At 41.7% G+C, this 19,501-nt stretch overlaps 1 protein-coding gene across 2 annotated transcripts; it reads left to right on the forward strand.

The window, feature by feature from the left end:
* Positions 1-1,615: 1,615 nt before the first annotated feature.
* On the forward strand, positions 1,616-19,015 carry METTL3 (methyltransferase 3, N6-adenosine-methyltransferase complex catalytic subunit). Of its 2 annotated transcripts, XM_003128580.6 has the most exons (11): positions 1,616-1,826; positions 12,528-12,745; positions 12,838-13,242; positions 14,290-14,465; positions 15,307-15,523; positions 15,752-15,939; positions 16,307-16,345; positions 16,534-16,642; positions 16,765-16,830; positions 17,004-17,116; positions 18,787-19,015. In XM_003128580.6, exons 1-11 carry the CDS (start codon positions 1,727-1,729, stop codon positions 18,896-18,898), a joined length of 1,743 nt encoding a protein of 580 aa, XP_003128628.1. In that variant the 5' UTR covers positions 1,616-1,726; the 3' UTR covers positions 18,899-19,015. The 2 variants fall into 2 exon arrangements, 1 of the variants encoding a protein (XP_003128628.1); XR_014810893.1 differs by lacking the exon at positions 15,752-15,939.
* The last annotated feature ends 486 nt before the right edge of the window (positions 19,016-19,501 follow it).

Genomic DNA, 19,501 nt, shown 5'->3' on the forward strand with positions numbered 1-19,501 from the left:
TGTAAAGTTGGTTCAATATTAATAAATGGGTCCTAGCTCTTTTACATGACCAGAAACTCTGAAAACAAGGGGCAGGCCTTTTTAAGTTGTTCTGACAGTGTTTTGCATCTGGTTAGAACTGATAAATCAGTAGTTCCCGGAGTTCCCGTCGTGGCGCAGTGGTTAAGGAATCTGACTAGGAACCATGAGGTTGCGGGTTCGATCCCTGCCCTTGTTCAGTGTGTTAACGATCTAGCGTTGCCGTGAGCTGTGGTGTAGATTGCAGACGCGGCTCAGATCCCGCGTTGCTGTGGCTCTAGCGTAGGCCGGGGGTTGCAGCTCCAATTCGACCCCTAGCTTGGGAACCTCCATATGCCGCGGGAGCGGCCCAAAGAAATAGCAAAAAGACAAATAAATAAATAAATAAAAATTAAAAAAAAAAATCAGTAGTTCCCAAATGCTTCTGTTCAGAGGATGCAATGGGAACAAAGTTTGTAAGTTTACCACACACAGAAGTACACTTTGGCTCAGTTAATTTTCACAAAGAATGTATTTATGCAATCCCAGAATAAGAAACACAGCACAACCAGAACCTCAAGAAGCCCCTTAGTGCCGCTTCTGAGGATTCTATTTTGTTTGTTTTTGTTTGTTCTTTTGGCATGTGGAAGTCCCCTGGCCAGGGATCAAACCTGAGTCACAACAGCAACCAGAGTGGCTGCAGTGACAATGCAGGATCCTTAACCTGCTGTACCAGAAGTGAACTCCTGAGGACTCTGTTTTAATGTATCAGACATGACACTTGTAGATTTGATATAAGTAAGAATATGTATTTGTAGACTCCGTATATTATCTCTGTTCATCAGTCCTCCTCTGTCAAAGAAGCATACATAACAGCTATATTTTTGTAAACAAATGCATGGAAACATGAACCTACACCTTCAGTGGAAAAGGCATGTTAGTATCAAACTGTCAAAAGAAATCAGTGATCCTTCATTTAAAAATATCTGGGTGTTCCCCTTATGGCTCAGCATTAAAGAGCCTGACTAGAATCCATGAGGACTGGTGTACCATCCCTTGGCCTCCCTCAGTGTTGGGGTTAAGTATCCCATGTTGCTGTGAGCTGTTGGTGTAAGTCACAACACAGCTCGAGTTCCTGCATTGCTGCAGCTCTGATTTGACCTCTTGCCTGAGAACTTCCGCATGCTTCAGGTGAGGCCCTAAAAAAGCAAAAAAAAAAAAAAAAAATCTGTGAATTCACCTGGTGGCCTAATGGTTAAGGAATTAGTGTTGTCTGCTGTGGTTCGGGTTTGATCCCTGTCCGGGAACTTCCGCATGTCCGAGGCGAGGCTACACTCGCACCAGCACCCCTACCTTGGGTGCTTTAACAAGAGTCAACTATCAGGACGCATTTCCTAATAATCAACATGGCCGCATGCGCGGCTATAAGCAAGATGGCCGCTCTGCCAGGCACCAATATGGCAACCCCAGCTTCACCGCTTCCGGTAGCGCGAAAGACCGTCACTGAAAAACATATCCGCCACTCCGCTAACATTTAAGGTGGCTCCTCATTTCAGTTCCAAAGCGAGAGCGAAACGGGAAATGACTTTCTATCTGGCGCATCTCTCAGGACCTCCTTCCGGTTAGCCTTGGGGAGTACGCGTGAGAGTTGGAAATTTCGTGGAGCCAGTGCTGGGAGGTGCTAGTCGGCTACCCCTTGTTCGAGACGTGTCCCGGCTGTGGGACTAAAATGTCGGACACGTGGAGCTCTATCCAGGCCCACAAAAAGCAGCTGGACTCGCTGAGGGAAAGGCTGCGGCGGAGGCGGAAGCAGGACTCAGGGCACTTGGGTGAGGCGCTGGGCTGTTGGGCTGATGCTTACCCCGGGAGGGAGGGAGGGAACCCAGGAGGGAACCGTGGAGAAAAAGCTCCTGAGTCAGAGCCTTTGCCCAAATGGCCATTTCTTTAATGCTTCATAAGTTGGTACTCTTCTCTTCCCCTTCAGCCGTACAGACGCCTTGCCCTCTGGCAAGTAGTCGCGTTCCTTCCCACCCTGGCCCCTGGTCCCTCCGGTTCACCACTTTCCCGGGACGGAAGCTCCCATTCGTCCCCAACCCTGCCTCTCCACGTCTGGTTGACTCCTCTTGAAAGTCTCCTTTGCTAGGCCTTTCAGGCCCCTTCCCTCGAGCAGCAAGTCCCCTCTTTGGATTATTCCCATGGCTCTTTGTTCGTCCCTCGGTTATAGCAATTGCTTTGTAGTGGTTGTTTCTCTGAGACTGTGGGCAGTGTAAGAGCAAGTACGAATCTGTATACACAGGGACCATCTCATTGGCCCTCACAGAGCTGGCACAGGGTGTTGCTAAGTGAGTAGAGAAACTGGCATTGTCTTAGCCATTTACATATCAAACAATCTGGAAACATTTGTTTTTAAACTTTTTCACCCCTTCCGTTGCCCTCTGTGTCACAGTCATAAAACTTGAAGGAACCTCAAATGATTGTCTTGTCTTTTGCATTCCACATCCCCAGCACAAGCCTTGAATTAGCTAAAGCAAATCAATGGAAGATCTACAAGGATAATGAATCCATACCATTCTTGTAGCTTGTTTCTCTGTCAGTGTACTTGAGTCCATCTCTAAATCTTGTGTTGAAATACGTGAGGTCCACACATTCATTCTGATCTTTGGAAATGGAAAATGCCCTGGCAAGACTCTTACGCCATAATAAATAAACATCTATTGAGTATCTACAATGTACATGAGTCTAGTAAGACAAAAATAAGTAAAACAGTGTCCCTGCCCTCAAGGAATTTAAAATTTAGTTGGGAATAAAGGATTGGTACTTTTATTTATTTATTTTTTGGTCTTTGCCTTTTCTAGGGCTGCTTCCCTCGGCATATGGAGGTTCCCAGGCTAGGGATCCAATCAGAGCTGTAGCCACCAGCCTACACCAGAGCCACAGCAACGCAGGATCTGAGCCGCATCTGCAACCTACACCACAGCTCACGGCAACACCGGATCCTTAACCCACTGAGCAAGGCCAGGGATCGAACCTGCAACCTCATGGTTCCTAGTCGGATTCGTTAACCACTGTGCCACGACGGGAACTCCGGATTGGTACTTTTAAAAGAAAAAGTCAGAAATGCAGTATGATATATGTAAAATGCCAAATGAATGATTCCTCAATGAGTGAAGGAATAAGTAACAGGAGTCAGGTTTAGTCAGTGAGGGCATCGTGGAGGAATTGGCACTTGGACTTTGGTCTTGATGGCTATATAGGACTTAGATAATTAAAGAGAAAATAAAAGGGCAGGGTAAGTAGAGGAAGAAGTGCAAGTTATATGATAAGGATTAATTAGTAGAAGTTCCACTTCACTTTTCCATGGTATTAGCCACACTTTGGAATTAACCAAACATTGTGCCACATGCAGATTAAACCACTAGAGCCTGGATACTTCATCAAGGTCCTTGCTAAGCATTTTTAATAATTTTGATGACAAGATTTATTCTCCCTTGAATGTAAATATTCTTTTTTTGATATAAATAGCTCTTGACCTGTAAATCCACTTAATAATATAGTTAAGACTCCTATAAAATTATTATTATTATTATTATTATTATTATTATTATTATTTGGCCATACCCTTCTGGGCCAGAGATAGAATCTTGAGCTGCAACTGTGACCTGCAACACAGTTGGTGGCAACACCGGGTCCTTAACCCACTATGTTGGGCCAGGGAGGGCACCTGCTCCAGCAACAACCTGAGCCACTGCAGAGACACCACCAGATCCTTAACTAGCTGCACCATGGTGGGTACTCCAAGACTCTTATAAAATTATTTTTGAAATTGTGATTAAACATGCATTGTCTTCTGGCCCAGAGCTTTCACTGGTCTATTTGATTCTGAGAGAGTAGGTAGAGATGAAACCCAGATTAAACCAGCCTGTCACTGTTCTCTTCAATTATCTTGTTTAGTCCAAGGAATATATTTCTTTAAGGGTTAGGATTCTTAGGAAAGCATCATGAAACATAGTCTTTTAATCTTATTTGTCATGTATGATATAACCAAAGCCTTGATACAAATTCAGATCATTCAGTTCTTTTGTTTTCTTCATTCAGTTCTTTTTTTTTTTTATAAGGGTCGCACCTGAGGCATATGGAGGTTCCCAGGCTAGGGGTCTAATCGGGTTGTAGCTGCTACACCGCAGCCATAGCAACTATGGAATCCAAGCTGAGTCTGCCACTTACACCACAGCTCGTGGCAACGCTGGATCCTTAACCCACTGGGGCGAGGCCAGGGATTGAACCTTTCTCCTCATGGATACTAGTCAGATTCATTTCCGCTGAGCCACGATATAACTCCTTCATTCAGTTCTTTTCTCACAGTAAATAAAAGATTTCTTACCATATCTCGATTTTTATAGCATTATGAGATGTGATACTTGTTTACTACTGAGCTCAGTGTTAAAAGACGTAAACTAAAATGTATCTGTCATTAATTAATGCAAAATATTACAGACGAAGAATCTTTGTTAGCTTGGCGTTTTTGTTTGTATTTGTTTGCTTTGGCTTTGTTTTGTTTGGCCATGCCCATGGCATGTGGAAGTTCTGGGGCTAGGGATCAAACTGGTGCCACAGCAGCACTAGACCCTTAACCCACTGAGCCACTAGGGAACTCCAGTTTGGCATTTTTAAAGTACAACTTTTTTTTTTTAATTGCAACAAAATACACACAGTATAAAATTTACTGGAGTTCCCCTTGTGGCACAGGGGAAATGAATCCGACTGGTAACAATGAGGTTTCCGGTTCGATCCCTGGCCTCGATCAGTGAGTTAAGGATCCGGTGTTGCTGTGAGTGGTGATGTAGGTGACAGACACAGCTCAGATCTTACATTGCTATGGTTGTGGCGTAGGCCGGCAGCTCTACCTCCGATTCAACCTCTAGCCTGGAAACCTCCATATTCTGAGGGTGCGGCCCTAAAAAGAAAAAAGAAATTTACATCTTAATGATTATTTTTAAATGTATAGTTGATAGTGTGATGTATATTCATGTTGTGCAGCTAATCTCCAGAACCTTTTTATTTTGCAAAATTGAAACTTTACCCATTAAACAATAACTCCCTATTTCTCAGTCCATGGCAACTATCCTTCTACCTTGTTTCTGTGGGTTTGACTTTAGATACCTCATGTAAATGGACTCATAAAGTATTTGTCTTTTTGTGACTGTCTTATTTCACTTAGCATGTTTTTAAGGTTCATCCATGTTGTAGCAAGTGTCAGAATTTCCTTTTTAAAAGCTGAATAATATTCCGTTGTGTGTCATTAACACATTTTGTTTGTCCGTTTATCTGTCAGTTGATAACTTGGGTTACACTTACACTTTAGCTGTTGTGAGTAATGCTGCTATATGAAAATGGGCTCAAGACACTTTTCAGGTTTTTAATATAGATATAAAACCAGAAATGAAATCACTGGAACATATGGTAATTCCATTTTATTTTCTCTTTATTTTTAAATTTTTTGTCCTTTGTCTTTTTAGCATATGGAGATTCCCAGGCTAGGAGTTGAATTGGAACCTTTGCTGCCAGCCTATGCCACAACCACAGCAACACAGGATCCAAGCTGCATCTGCAACCTATACCACAGCTCACTGGGACCGCTGGATCCTTAATCCACTGAGTGAGGCCAGGGATCAAACCCGCATCCTCATGGGTACTACTCTGGTTCATTAACCACTGAGCCATGATGGGAACTCTGGTAATTCTATTTTCAATCTTCCTTCCTTCCTTCCTTCCTTCCTTCCTTCCTTCCTTCCTTCCTCCCTCCCTCCCTCCCTCCCTCCCTCCCTCTCTCCCTGCCTTCCTTCCTTCCTTCCTTCCTTCCTTTCTTCCTTCCTGTGCCTGCATTGTGTTCCTGGGCCAGGGACTGAACTGCACCACAGCAGCAACCCAAGCTGCTGCAGCATGAGTCCTTACTTTGCTGTGCCATAAGAGAACTCCTGAACAAACACTTTCTGAAGGAGTTGGAACTTGGGGATTCCTAAAGATTTTCTGGTGGTAACCTATTTTAAGAGTGATAAAACTTTGGAATATTTTCCCTAGGTATGTATATAGGCACAAATTTGCATGTGACTTCAGGGAATTCAGAGTGGCTACAGCCATCTATAACACTTGCATTAACCAACTATTAAATTTTGTCCATAATATTAAACATAAGCCCCCTCCTCCCAGTAACTTTAAAAGGTACTTTCAGTCCCGATGTCCTGAGTATTAGGAAAAGCATATTCCCAGGAAGTGTTATTAGTACAAGGATTTATAATCAGAATCATATCGCCAGGCTGGTTTTTTTTTTTTTTTTTTTTGCTATTTCTTTGGTCCGCTCCCGCGGCATATGGAGGTTCCCAGGCTAGGGGTTGAATCGGAGCTGTAGCCACTGGCCTATGCCAGAGCCACAGCAACGCAGGATCCGAGCCGCGTCTGCAACCTACACCACAGCTCACGGCAACACCGGATTGTTAAACCACTGAGCAAGGGCAGGGACCGAACCCACAACCTCATGGTTCCTAGTCGGATTCGTTAACCACTGTGCCACGACGGGAACTCCCTGTTTTTGTTTTTCCTTTTGGCCACCTCATGGCATATGGAGTTTCCCAGACCAGGGATCAGATCTGAGCCATGATTGTGGCAACACCAGATCCTTAACCCACTGTGCCAGGCCGGGGATTGAACCTAAGTCCTCTTGCTCCAGAGATGCCACCAATCCTGTTGTGCCATAGTGGGAACTCCCAGGCTGTTTTTGAAAAAGACTGATTAGTCAAATTACCAAAGGAGAAAAAAAAGTCAGTATCCAGTTCCAGAGACTGAAAATATAAAAGTGGTTCTTTTCATAGACTGCTTGCTTATTCTAAGAAAAATTATACATGACTCAAAGAACTTATAAATTTAGTTACTAGAAAACTCTAAGAAGAAATGTTTATATTACATTTTTGGTAGTATCAGTAGGTTAATTATAAAAAGTACATTTTCATCTTATTAACACTAACATTGGAGCAAAATCAATGCTTTTTCTCTCCGTTGTGGCTCAGTGGGTTAAGGATTCAGTATCGTCACTGCAGTGGCTTGAGTCTTTACTGTGGCACAGGTTCAGTCCCTGGCCTGAGAACTTCCACATGCTGCAGCCAAAAAGAAGAAAAAAAAGAATAAAGCACTGATTAAAAATTTGATATCTGCTACTCAGCCATAAAAAAGAACAAAATAATGCCATTTGCAGCAACATGGAACTATAGAGATTCTCATACTAAGTGAAGTAGGTCAGAAGGAAAAAGACAAATACCATGTGATATAACTTGTATATAGATTTAATATATGTCACAAATGAACCTGTCCACTGAAAAGAAACAAACTCATGGATTTGTAAAACAGACTTGTGGTTATCAGGGGGAGGGGGAGGGGGTGGGATGGACTGAGAGTTTGGAGTTAGTAAATTTACATTTGGAGTGGATAAGGAATGAGGTCCTGCTGTATAGCATGGGTAACTATCCAGTCACTTGTGATGGAACATGATGGAAGATGATATGGGAAAAAGTATATGTGTGTGTGTGTGTGTGTGTGTGTGTGTGTGTGTGTGTGTGTGTAACTGGGTCACTTTGCAGTACAGCAGAAATTGAGAAAACATTTTAAATCAACTATAATTGGAGTTCCCATCGTGGCGCAGTGGTTAACGAATCCGACTAGGAACCATGAGGTTTCGGGTTTGATCCCTGCCCTTGCTCAGTGGGTTAACAATCCGGCGTTGCCGTGAGCTGTGGTGTAGGTTGCAGACGCGGCTCGGATCCCGCATTGCTGTGGCTCTGGCATAGGCCAGTGGCTGCAGCTCCGATTCAACCCCTAGCCTGGGAACCTCCATATGCTGCGGGAGCGGCCCAAGAAATAGCAAAAAAAAAATAATAATAATAAATAAATAAATCAACTATAATTAAAAATTCAAATCATGGAAAATGCTCAGTAACTTGACATTAATTTTAAATTAATATAAAATTTATTAATTAAAAATAATTTAAAATTATATTCATTAATTTAAAAATGAATTTATTCTTTGGCCATACCTGTGGCACATGGAAGTTCCTGGGCCAGGGATTGAATCCATTCTGCAGCTGTGACACAGCTTTGGCACAGCTTTGGCAATGCTGGATCCTTAACCCACTGTGCCACAGTGGAAACTCCAACATTTATTTTAATCACTGACAACAGTCTTATTTTCTTTTAAGTCACATGGACAAGAAACAAGCAAAATGTGCAAAATTAGAATGTAGATAGGTCTCCAAAGAAGACATACAGATGACCAACAGATATATGAAAATATATACAACATTGCTAATCATTAGGGAAATGCAAATCAAAATCATAATGAGATATCACCTCAAACTTGCTAGAATGACTGTTATTAAATAGGTGAAATGGGAGTTCCTGTTGTGGCACAGCGAAAACGCATCCCACTAGTATCCATGAGGACACAGTTTCAATCCCTGGCCTCACTCAGTGGGTTAAGGATCCAGCATTGCTATGATCTGTGGTGTAGGTTGCAAACACAGCTTGGATCTGGTGTGGCTGTGGTGTAGGCTGGCAGCTGTATCTCCAGTTCGATCCTTAGCCTGGGAACTTCCCATATGCCATGGATGTTGCCCTAAAAAAAAAAAAGAAAGAAAGTCTAAAGACAAGTGTTGGCAAAGAGAAAAGGGAACCCTAATTCACTGATGGTGGGAATTGGCATAGCCATTATGGAAAACAATATGGATGTTCCTCAACAAGTTAAAAAAAAAAAAAATAGAATTACCGTATGATTCCGCAATTCCATTTTTAGGAATTGAAATCAAGATCTCAATGAGATACCTGTACACCCATATTCATTGTAGCATTACTTACAATAACCAAACTAAATGTCCATTGATGGATAAATGGATAAAGAAAATGTGGAATAAATATATAATGGAACATTTTTCATTCATGAAAAAAAGGAAATCCTGCCATTTATAACAACATGCTTGGTTCTGGGGGCCATTATGGCAAGTGAAATAAGTCGGATACTGAAAGACAAATACTGTGTGGTCTTAGATTGCATTTGAGATGTGGAATCTTAAATAGTCAGTCATAGAAGTAGAGGGTAGAATAGTGATTGTCAGGGGGAGGGAGATTTGGGGAGGTGATGGTAAAAGGGTACAGAGTTTCAGTTATGCAAGATAAATAAGTTCTGGAGATCTATTATACAGTATAGTGCCTATAGCTAGCAATACTGAATTGTATACTTAAAATTTTCCAAGGTGGTAAATCTTATGTTGTCTTACTGTACATGCAAAAATAATAAGAACAGAAGGAAACTTTTGGGAAGTAATAGATATGTCTGTGGTCTTGGTGGTGATGGTTTAATGGGTATGTATACTGTCTCCAAACTCACTTAGTTGTATAGATTATAGCTTTTTACATGTCAATCATAACCCAATAAAGTGGTTTAAAAAATATAAGGAGCTTAGGCCTTTATTAACAAAACAAAACTCATATTAATGGCAATAGAATATTGCCTGTCAAACAAATTTAGAATATGAATTAAAGAGGGGAAATGGATAATATATTATTTATCTGAAATATTAAAAGTTTCAAAACTGTGCAACAAAGCAAAATACCTGTATGCAGAGTATTGATTTAAAATTTAGGCATTCCTGCTGTGGTACAGTGGGTTAAGAATTTGGTACAGTGGCTCAGGTTGCTGCAGAGTTGCAGGTTTGATCTCAGGCCTGGCACAGTGGGTTAATGGAACAGGTGTTGCCACAGCTGTGGTATTGATTCGGTCTCTGGCCCAGGAATTTCCCAATGCCATGAGGGTGGCTATTAGAAAAAAAAAATTACCTGCATCTTTTTAGGGCCTCACCCAAGGCATATGGAAGTTAATGGGCTGGGGTGGAATCGGAGCTACAGCTGCAGGCCTACACCACAGCCACAGCAACTTGGGATCTGAGTGGCATCTACAGCCTATGCTGCACCTTGCAGCAACACCAGATCCAGATTGCAGCAAGGTCAGGATTGAACCCACATCCTTATGGATGCTAGTCAGATTCTTAACCTGACTTTGGATTTGGAACTCCTTACCTACATCTTTCTTTAGCCTCTATTTCTATTATCAAACTCTTTAGTTTAATAGTTGATAATATGATTTACTCAGTTTAGCATACTTCATGAGTTGAAATGGTCAGTGTTTAATGTATAAAACGATTTGTGGATGTAATGCCTGAAATCCTAATTTTAAAACACCTGGAGGAACATGCAGTGGAACATGCAGTGGAAACAAATCCGACTAGGAACCATGTTTTCCGATTTGAAAAACAGAAAACAAAACACCTGGTGTTTTTCCACCGTAATAATGAACTTTGTCATTAATTGTGCTAGGTTAGGTTGCTAAATTAAAGATTTTGATTACTTCAAAAAAATTTTAAAACTGGACTGGTTTTTTATTTTATTTTTAAATTTTTTTGTCTTTTTGTCTTTTTAGGGCCATACCCACGGCATATGGAGGTTCCCAGGCTAGGGGTCTAATCGGAGCCATAGCTTTGGGCCTACGCCACAGCCACAGCAACGCCAGATCTGAGCCGAGTCTGTGACCCACACCACAGCTCATGGCAACGCTGGATCTGTAACCCACTGAGTGAGGCCAGGGATCGAACTCACACCCCCATGGTTCCCCATAGTCGGATTTGTCTTCACTGTGCCACAATGGGAACTCCTGGACTGCTTTTTTAAAAAAACGCGCAGAGTTTGATCCTTGTGTAAATTGTGATTGGGATATTTTATTTATTTATTAAAAATGTTTTTTAAAATGAGAATCTTTTTTTTTTTTTTTTTTCTTTTGGCTGCACTTGTGACATGAAGAAGTTCCTGGGTCAGGGATCAAACTCATGCCACAGCAACAACAATACTGAGTCCCCAACCTGCTGAGCCACCAGGGAACTCATAATTGGGGTAATTTAGCTCAAATTTATTAGACTCGTATAATCTTTCAATTGCAAAGGACTTTAATTCTTACCAATTTGATCCTATGCAAGAATTTTGCCTGTAGTCTTCCAAATAAGCTGAATAGTTATTGTCACTTGTATTTCTTACATATCTTTAGCTTAAATCACTTGCTTTCAGACTTTCTCATCCAGACCTTCAGAGTGCTTCCATGACCCTTCCATCTGTACCCCTCTTTGCCAAAACAAAACAAGGAACTTGATCTGGCAAAAGTTCAAGTCTGAGATTCAGCAGAATCATAAGTAAGCAAGGTGAAGAACCTCAGTGATTTAACATTTCCAGCTAGTATGGAGTTGTGGAGTCTGTTTTCCTTATAGGGTATAACTTATTTTCCTAAAATTTTATTGTTCCAGCAAGGTGTTTGATAGAGTTCAGCTCCATTTTCCTTGGAATTCTGACATTTTACTAAAGTTACTCCATTAGAGTGGGTTTTTTTTTTTTTTTTTTTTGTCTATTAGGGTCACAACGGCAGCATATGGAGATTTCCAGGCTAGGGATCAAATTAGAGCATAGCTGCTGGCCACAGCCACAGACACAGCAAGGCAGGATCTGAGCCACATCCACGACCTACACCACAGCTCACGACAACACCAGATCCTTAACACTGAGTGAGGCCAGGGATCAAACCCGAGTCCTCGTGGATGCAGGTCGGGTTAACCACTGAGCCACGACGGGAACTCCTAGAGTAGAAATTTTTAAGTAAGCAAAATATCTTTAAATGGAAGCTAGTGGCACATTTAGAATATTTTACATAATTCCGGTAGATTTCCTGAATGTTTACTATTTCATCTGTATTTTAACTGAAGAAACACAGATATTAGGCTTTCCCAAAGGTAATATTTTGTCATAATTTCAGTTTCTTAAATCTTATTAAGATTATGATGGCTACCCAACTTGTGAAGTAGTAGAGTAGGTGATAAAAATATAGTCAGGAAATACCATTTGGTGACCAGGGCTTCAACAAGATTTTATAAAATTTTTTGTTTCTGTTTAAAGGTCACATTGTTCTGACCCCCAGTGCTGTCATTTTTTTATACCCTTTGATTTGCAGTGCCATTAATTCATTAAAATTCAAACTCCATTCTTCAAAAAGACCTCATCACAGCTTAGGTTGTTGAGAATATTCCTGGTTATAAATATAGGTTGATTATATCAGTTGTCATTTAGAATGACTGAAGGGAGGTGGTATGGACATTTAAATCTACCATGCTGCTAATTTATTTCCCTTGGAGCACAGCAAGAAAAGGAATTAGGAAAATGCCTCTCACTCAACAGAGAAAAGGTAAGTGGTTCCCCCAAAATCCAGGATTGTCTTGGCAAAGCATTGAATGCTTTACCATAATTAAGAAATGGGTAGCTAGTGTTAAATTTGGTCAGAGAATCTCCTGCATGAAATGAAAGAATTGTGCGTTGTGAGTGGTAGAGGATTTGATTCCTGAGAATATATAGATTGATGGTGGTTGCCCTCTTTCATTTTCACTTTTCTTCACTCCTAGATCTTCGGAATCCAGAGGCAGCACTGTCTCCAACCTTCCGTAGTGACAGCCCAGTGCCTACTGTACCCACTTCTGGTGGCCCTAAGCCCAGCACAGCTTCAGCAGTTCCTGAGCTAGCTACAGACCCTGAATTAGAGAAGAAGTTGCTACACCACCTTTCTGATCTGGCGCTAACATTGCCCACTGATGCTGTCTCCATCCGTCTTGCCATCTCCACGGTAATGATCTGATAAGGCAAGGTTGGGAACTACCTCTGCTGTTCTTCAGTTCATGGTCAGTGTTTTACTTTCCCTCTCACCTCCTTCTTTAGCCAGATGCCCCTGCCACTCAGGATGGAGTGGAAAGCCTCTTACAGAAGTTTGCAGCTCAGGAGTTGATTGAAGTAAAGCGAAGTCTCCTACAAGATGATGCACACCCTACTCTTGTGACCTATGCTGATCATTCCAAGCTCTCTGCCATGATGGGTGCTGTGGCAGAAAAGAAGGGCCCTGGGGAGGTAGCCGGGACCATCACAGGGCAGAAGAGGCGTGCAGAACAGGACTCGACCACAGTAGCTGCCTTTGCAAGCTCTCTGACCTCTGGTCTGGCCTCTTCAGCATCAGAAGTAGCCAAGGAGCCAACCAAGAAATCAAGGAAACATGCTGCCTCAGATGTTGACCTGGAGATAGAGAGCCTTCTGAACCAACAATCTACTAAGGAACAACAGAGCAAGAAGGTAGGGGTAGATGGAGATCCTCTCACATGTGTACTTTTTTTTTAAAAATAAATTTTATTGGAACATAGTTGACTTATACACACATGTGCTTTGAATTACAGCTTTGATTGAGAAGGATTTAACGCTAGGGCCAGGAGCAAGAATTGAGGGTTTAAGCAGTGGTTTTCAACTGAGGATGATTATATCCCCCCTTATAACCCCTAGAGGACGTTTGGCAATGTCTGGAGACATTTTTGGTTGTCAAAACACAGAAGAGTGCTACCTTCTACATCTAGTGAGTAGAAGCAAGAGATGCTGCAAAGCATCCCTGTAATCTTACTAGGACAACCCCTGCACTGCAAAGGATTATTTGGCCTAAAATGTCAATAGCACACCAATGTTGAGAAACTTTTCTTTCGATCTATTTGGAGGAATCATCATGTCAAGAGAAGAGGAATCTAAACATAAAAATAGAGGGAAATGAATGATGGAAGATAGTCATATGGACCAGTAGTTACAGAAATTGATTATACTATGTGAAATGGCATGTAGTGGTTCTGAGTATAAATATTGGACCCATAAGAGTTATCCATTTCCTACTTCTAGCTATGTGGATTTAAACAAGTTAAGTTCTCTTGAGCCTTAGTCTTCTCATCTGTGAGGATGACTAGAATCCACCCCCCGCCTCCCACACGCTTATAGAATTGTTGCATAAGCTTTGAGCTAACTAGTAACATGCTTAGCACCGTGCCTTGGTTCAGTACCTAATATAAGTGGCTTGGGTTTGGAGAAATGCTTTCCTTGGGAGGGTAGTTTAGTTTAATGCTTAGCAGTGGAGCCAGTCTTCTTATTTTTTAATTTCATCCCAAATGCAGATTTGTGTGGAAGAACGAAACCCATGACAAATCTTTTTTCCTAGGGTTCCACTTTTCCCTTGTTTTTTTTGCCCAATTTTCCCCATATTAACTGAGTTTATTGACCCCCTCATAGCACATTGATGTCAAGTAGATCTTAAGGACTAATTTTATCTACAAACCTTTTTTAAGTCCAAGGTTTCTTCTGTCACAGGTTAGTCAAGAGATCCTAGAACTATTAAATACTACAACAGCCAAGGAACAATCCATTGTTGAAAAGTTTCGTTCACGAGGTCGGGCTCAAGTGCAAGAATTCTGTGACTATGGAACCAAGGAGGAGTGCATGAAAGCCAGTGATGCTGACCGGCCTTGTCGCAAGCTGCACTTCAGGTCTCTTGGAAAGGATAGGGATGGGATGTGTCACCTAGAAGCAGTCATTCTTCTTAAGCATAATACTTCCAGTCATTAGAGTTCTATCTTCAATCCTAGTAGTGAATGGTTTTAATATGATTTGTCTAAGACCTTCAGACTCTGAAGGTTCACTTTCAGAAAAAGTGTTCTTTGGAGTTCCTGTTGTGGCTCTGCAGAAACGAATCTGACTACTATCATTGAGGACTCGGGTTCAGTCCTTGGCCTCGCTCAGTGGGATAAGGATCCCTTGTTGCCATGAGCTGTGGTGTGGGTTGCAGATGTGGCTTGGATACCAAGTTGCTTTGGCTGAGGCATAGGTTCAGCTTTAGCCCTGATTTGGCCCCTAGCCTGGTAGCTTCCATATGCCATGGATGTGGCCCTAAAAAGCAAAAGAGAAAGAAAGAAAGAGTGTTCTTTGGGAATAGAGTTGCACTCCTAAAAAGATTTAAGGGTATTTTTGAAAAAATGACCCTCTTCTTGAAATAGCAAGCCATCTCTCTTTGAGTCCCAAAGTTCTCTGGAAGGAGGATAATCTTATGAAAGATGGGAACCTTGTCTCTTAGGTCAGTGCTTTATTCTGCTTTAATTAGCAAGCCCTTCCTTCCTGTCATAAGGAAGCTAAGTCTTTGCTCAGAGAGGAATTAAAACTCTTCTTTAGCATATAGTACACATTTTAATGTCACTTGCCTTTCTGCTCTGAAAACTCTGAGAGGAAACTCTAATGATAATGAGACACCTGAAATTCTGCCACAATTTGAAACTTGAACTTTGAGATCTAACTCAAACACCATCTTGATTCCAATTCTTTTTATTTCCCCAGACGGATCATCAATAAACACACGGATGAGTCATTAGGTGACTGCTCTTTCCTTAACACATGTTTCCACATGGATACCTGCAAATATGTTCACTATGAAATTGATGCTTGCATGGATTCTGAGGCTCCTGGAAGCAAAGACCATACACCAAGCCAGGAGCTTGCCCTTACACAGAGCGTTGGAGGGGACTCCAATGCAGATCGACTCTTCCCACCTCAGGTACCTGTCTGCTCAGAAGACCTACTTTACTTATGGACCTTTGTCTCAGTAGGGCAGCCATACATGTAGGAAAGCAGGGCATAATTAGTGATCAGTCCTGCTGATTGGGAATGGAGTGGGATAGATATACATATAAGGGAGTAGGAAAATCAAATGGAAAAAGAGGGACTGGGGCCATGAATCTTGAGAGTGAAGGAAGGGAAGATGACCAAATACCACCTCATGCAGTGGATCTGTTGTGATATCCGCTACCTGGACGTCAGTATCTTGGGCAAGTTTGCAGTTGTGATGGCTGACCCACCCTGGGATATTCACATGGAGCTGCCCTATGGGACCCTGACAGATGATGAGATGCGCAGGCTCAACATACCAGTACTGCAGGATGATGGCTTTCTCTTCCTCTGGGTCACAGGCAGGTAATGCAGTTCAAAGATACGTAGGTATGGGCAGATATAGTACAGAGTGAGTACTGGGTGGGAATAATAAAATCCTGGGTTTTCCTAGCCCTGCTATTAAAGTATATGACTGAATTAGTCTTTTACCTACTGATATCTAATGCCTATTTATAACACAAATGATACAATGAATTTTGTAACTCTGTGTTTGTTCCTGGTAAAAGGTTAAGACCATTGAGAATAGATACTCTATCTTCTCATTCTTAGATCCATCCTGTTGCCCCAATGGTGTCTTGCATGTAAATATTCACTCAATGTCTACTGAAAACATGTATCTTAGAGAAAAAAATATGGGCATGGAAATAGCTGTTTTAACTCTTCTTTCTAGGGCCATGGAGTTGGGCAGAGAATGTCTGAACCTCTGGGGGTAAGTAGCAATCATTGTGTGGCTTTCTTCTGAGGGAAATAAATATATAATTACTGTAGTTGATAGGTGTTCCCTTCTTCAAGAGTATTCTGTGATTCCTTGCCTCTATAATAGTTGTAGTAGTTGGCACCACTCCTAAATGATGAAAGCCTGATTAAAGCTCTAATTCTTTTTCTTATACCCCACAGTTACGAACGGGTAGATGAAATTATCTGGGTGAAGACAAATCAACTGCAGCGCATCATTCGGACAGGCCGTACAGGTCACTGGTTGAACCATGGGAAGGAACACTGCTTGGTGAGCAGCAGTAGGGTCCAGTTCAATAGGCGGAGCAAAACATAGGAATTGTTTGATTTCTTACTGAGAAACAGTTCAAATGCTGGAGTTTCATAAACTAATCTGTTCTCTGTGGTGAGCAGGTTGGTGTCAAAGGAAATCCCCAAGGATTCAACCAGGGTCTGGATTGTGATGTGATCGTAGCCGAGGTATGTGCTTTATTTACCCAGGCATCCAAAGATCCACATTTTAAAACTGCTGTCAGTTTTTCTAGCCAGGTGTATTTTTACCCCCAATTTCATTTGGATCATAAACATAAAAGGAAAGAGCTAGAATTGCAATCTTGTGTAACTTAAAAGTAGCTAAAGCTTTTATTTCCTAGGTTCGTTCCACCAGTCATAAACCAGATGAAATCTATGGCATGATTGAGAGACTGTCCCCTGGCACTCGAAAGATTGAATTGTTTGGACGACCACACAATGTGCAACCTAATTGGTAAGGTTATGAGAGAATGTGCTGACCCCAAGGGTAAAACTGTTTATAGTTGAGGACAGAAGTTAGTAGAGCTTCACCTCACATTCTAATCTATAAATTAGTTCAGAGGTTTTTTTTGTTTTTTTGTGTTTTTTTTGTCTGCATCTGAAGCATATGGAAGTTTCCTGGCCAGGGACTGAATCTGAACCCCAGCTGTGACCTATGCTACAGTTGTGGCAGTGCCAGATCCTTAATCCAATCCACTGTGCTGCCGCAAAGGTAACGCTGGATCCTTAGCCTGCTGTGCCACAGTGGGAACTCTCAGAGGATTCTTTTTTTTTTTTTTTTTGTCTTTTGTCTTTTGTGTTTTTAGGGCCGCATATGGAGGTTCCGGGCTAGGGATCTAATAGGAGTTGTAGCTGCCAGCCTACACCACGGCCACAGCAATGCAGGATCTGAGCCACATCTGTGACCAACATCACAGCTCATGGCAATGCTGGATCCTTAACCCTTTGAGCAAGACTAGGGATCGAACCTGCATCCTCATGGATACTTGTTACGTTCGTTAACCACTGAGCCATGATGGGAACTCCCCAGAGGATTCTTAAGTCACTAACATTCAGTGGAGACCCAGCAGGTTTTAGGATTTAAACCACTGCTCAGGGTCTCCACTCTTATAACCAAAAGATCTCTGTTATTCTATGGGATTTACTGAATCTGCCTCCTGGTGGTTACTGAGAATCTATTTAATCTATAAACAATTTTACCATCTTTCATCTTGTTAGTAGAGCTTTAAAATAAATGTTGCTAGCATTTTACTAATCCAGAGAATACTCACTTACAGCAGGAACTTTGTGAAGTAGGCCTGGTTAGCCATAGGTTATTAACCCTTCATTAGTAGATCTTTTTTTTTTTTTTTTTTTTTGTCTTTTTGCCATTTTTTAGGCTGCTCCCACGGCATATGGAGGTTCCAAGGCCAGGGGTTGAATTGGAACTGTAGCCACAAGCCTGCACCAGAGCCACAGCAACGCAGGATCCGAGCCGTGTCTGCAACCTACACCACAGCTAACAGCAAGGCCAGGGATCGAACCGTCAACCTCATGGTTCCTAGTCAGATTCGTTAACCACTGAACCACGACAGGAACTCCAGTACTAAGATCTTTTAAAAAAATATTGGCATGGGAGTTCCCATGCTGGTTCAGCAGGTTAAGTATCTGGCCTTATCACTGTGGTGGCTTGAGTTGCTGCTATGATGCAGGTTTGATCCCTGGGCCAGGAACTTCTGCATACCATGGGTGTGGCCAAAAAAAAAAAAAAAGGCATGAATGTTACATGATAGGCAGTAAGGACACATATTTTAACAGTATTAAGCTTTTAAATTCCAAGGTTTTTTTTTGTTTTTGTTTTTTTTGCCTTTTAAGGGCCACACCCATGGTGTATGTAAGTTCCCAGGCTAGGGGTCCTATCAGAGCTGCAGCTGCCAGCCTACCCCACATCCGCATCCACACAGGGTATTAGCCTTGTCTGTGACCTGCATCACAGCTCACAGCAATGCTGGACCTCCAACCCACTGATCAAGGCCAGGATCGAACCTGTATCCTCATGGATACTAGTCAGATTTGTTTCTGCACCACAACGGGAACTCCAAATGCCAGGATTTTTGATTTGACCCTTCCTTCCCCTTGCTTCAGGATCACCCTTGGAAATCAACTGGATGGGATCCATCTACTAGACCCAGATGTGGTTGCCCGGTTCAAGCAAAGGTATCCAGATGGTATCATCTCTAAACCTAAGAATTTATAGAAGTACTTTGAAACCTAAGCATCCATGGCCATGGCTCTTCAGGCTGTACCTGAAGAGTAATATTTGTACAATAGCTTTTATTCCTTATTTAAATAAAAGTTTGTATTGTAGTTGGGATTTTGTGGTGAAGTTCTGGCTCTGCCACTTAACAGTGTGCATCTTGTGTAACTCATATCTCAGTATGATTAGTTACATGTCATCTGGGAATATCTACCTCATTGGATTGCTGTAAAGTTTCAAACTAAACGCATGGGAAGCATTAAAGTGTTGATTATACTGTATAGGATCAAAGTGATTAGCAATTAGTGGTAGTAACCATGGTAATCAAGAGGGGGTTCTCTGAGACATTTCTCAAGGTACAATTTGAGTGTCACTTAAGATTATCATCACTAGGGCTATCGTGCTTTAAACAGTTGCTTATCCTGTTAGAACTATGGTTTTGCTAGTCTATTATTCATTAGTTTATTTCTAAGAAAAATGAAGTAAGCACATCTTAGATTAAATAAGTACCTAGGGTGTGTACTGTATTAGCCTGTGTATTATATAAGTGAAAACATTTCTGGCCTATCTTTTAAGATACTTCATCAGACACAAAGTGAACAC

Source organism: Sus scrofa, chromosome 7 (assembly GCF_054392235.1).
Source record: "Sus scrofa isolate SSC_HxYL_T2T_F1_AM1 chromosome 7, Sscrofa_HxYL_maternal_Yorkshire_Landrace_v2.0, whole genome shotgun sequence".
Taxonomy (NCBI): Eukaryota; Metazoa; Chordata; class Mammalia; order Artiodactyla; family Suidae; genus Sus; species Sus scrofa.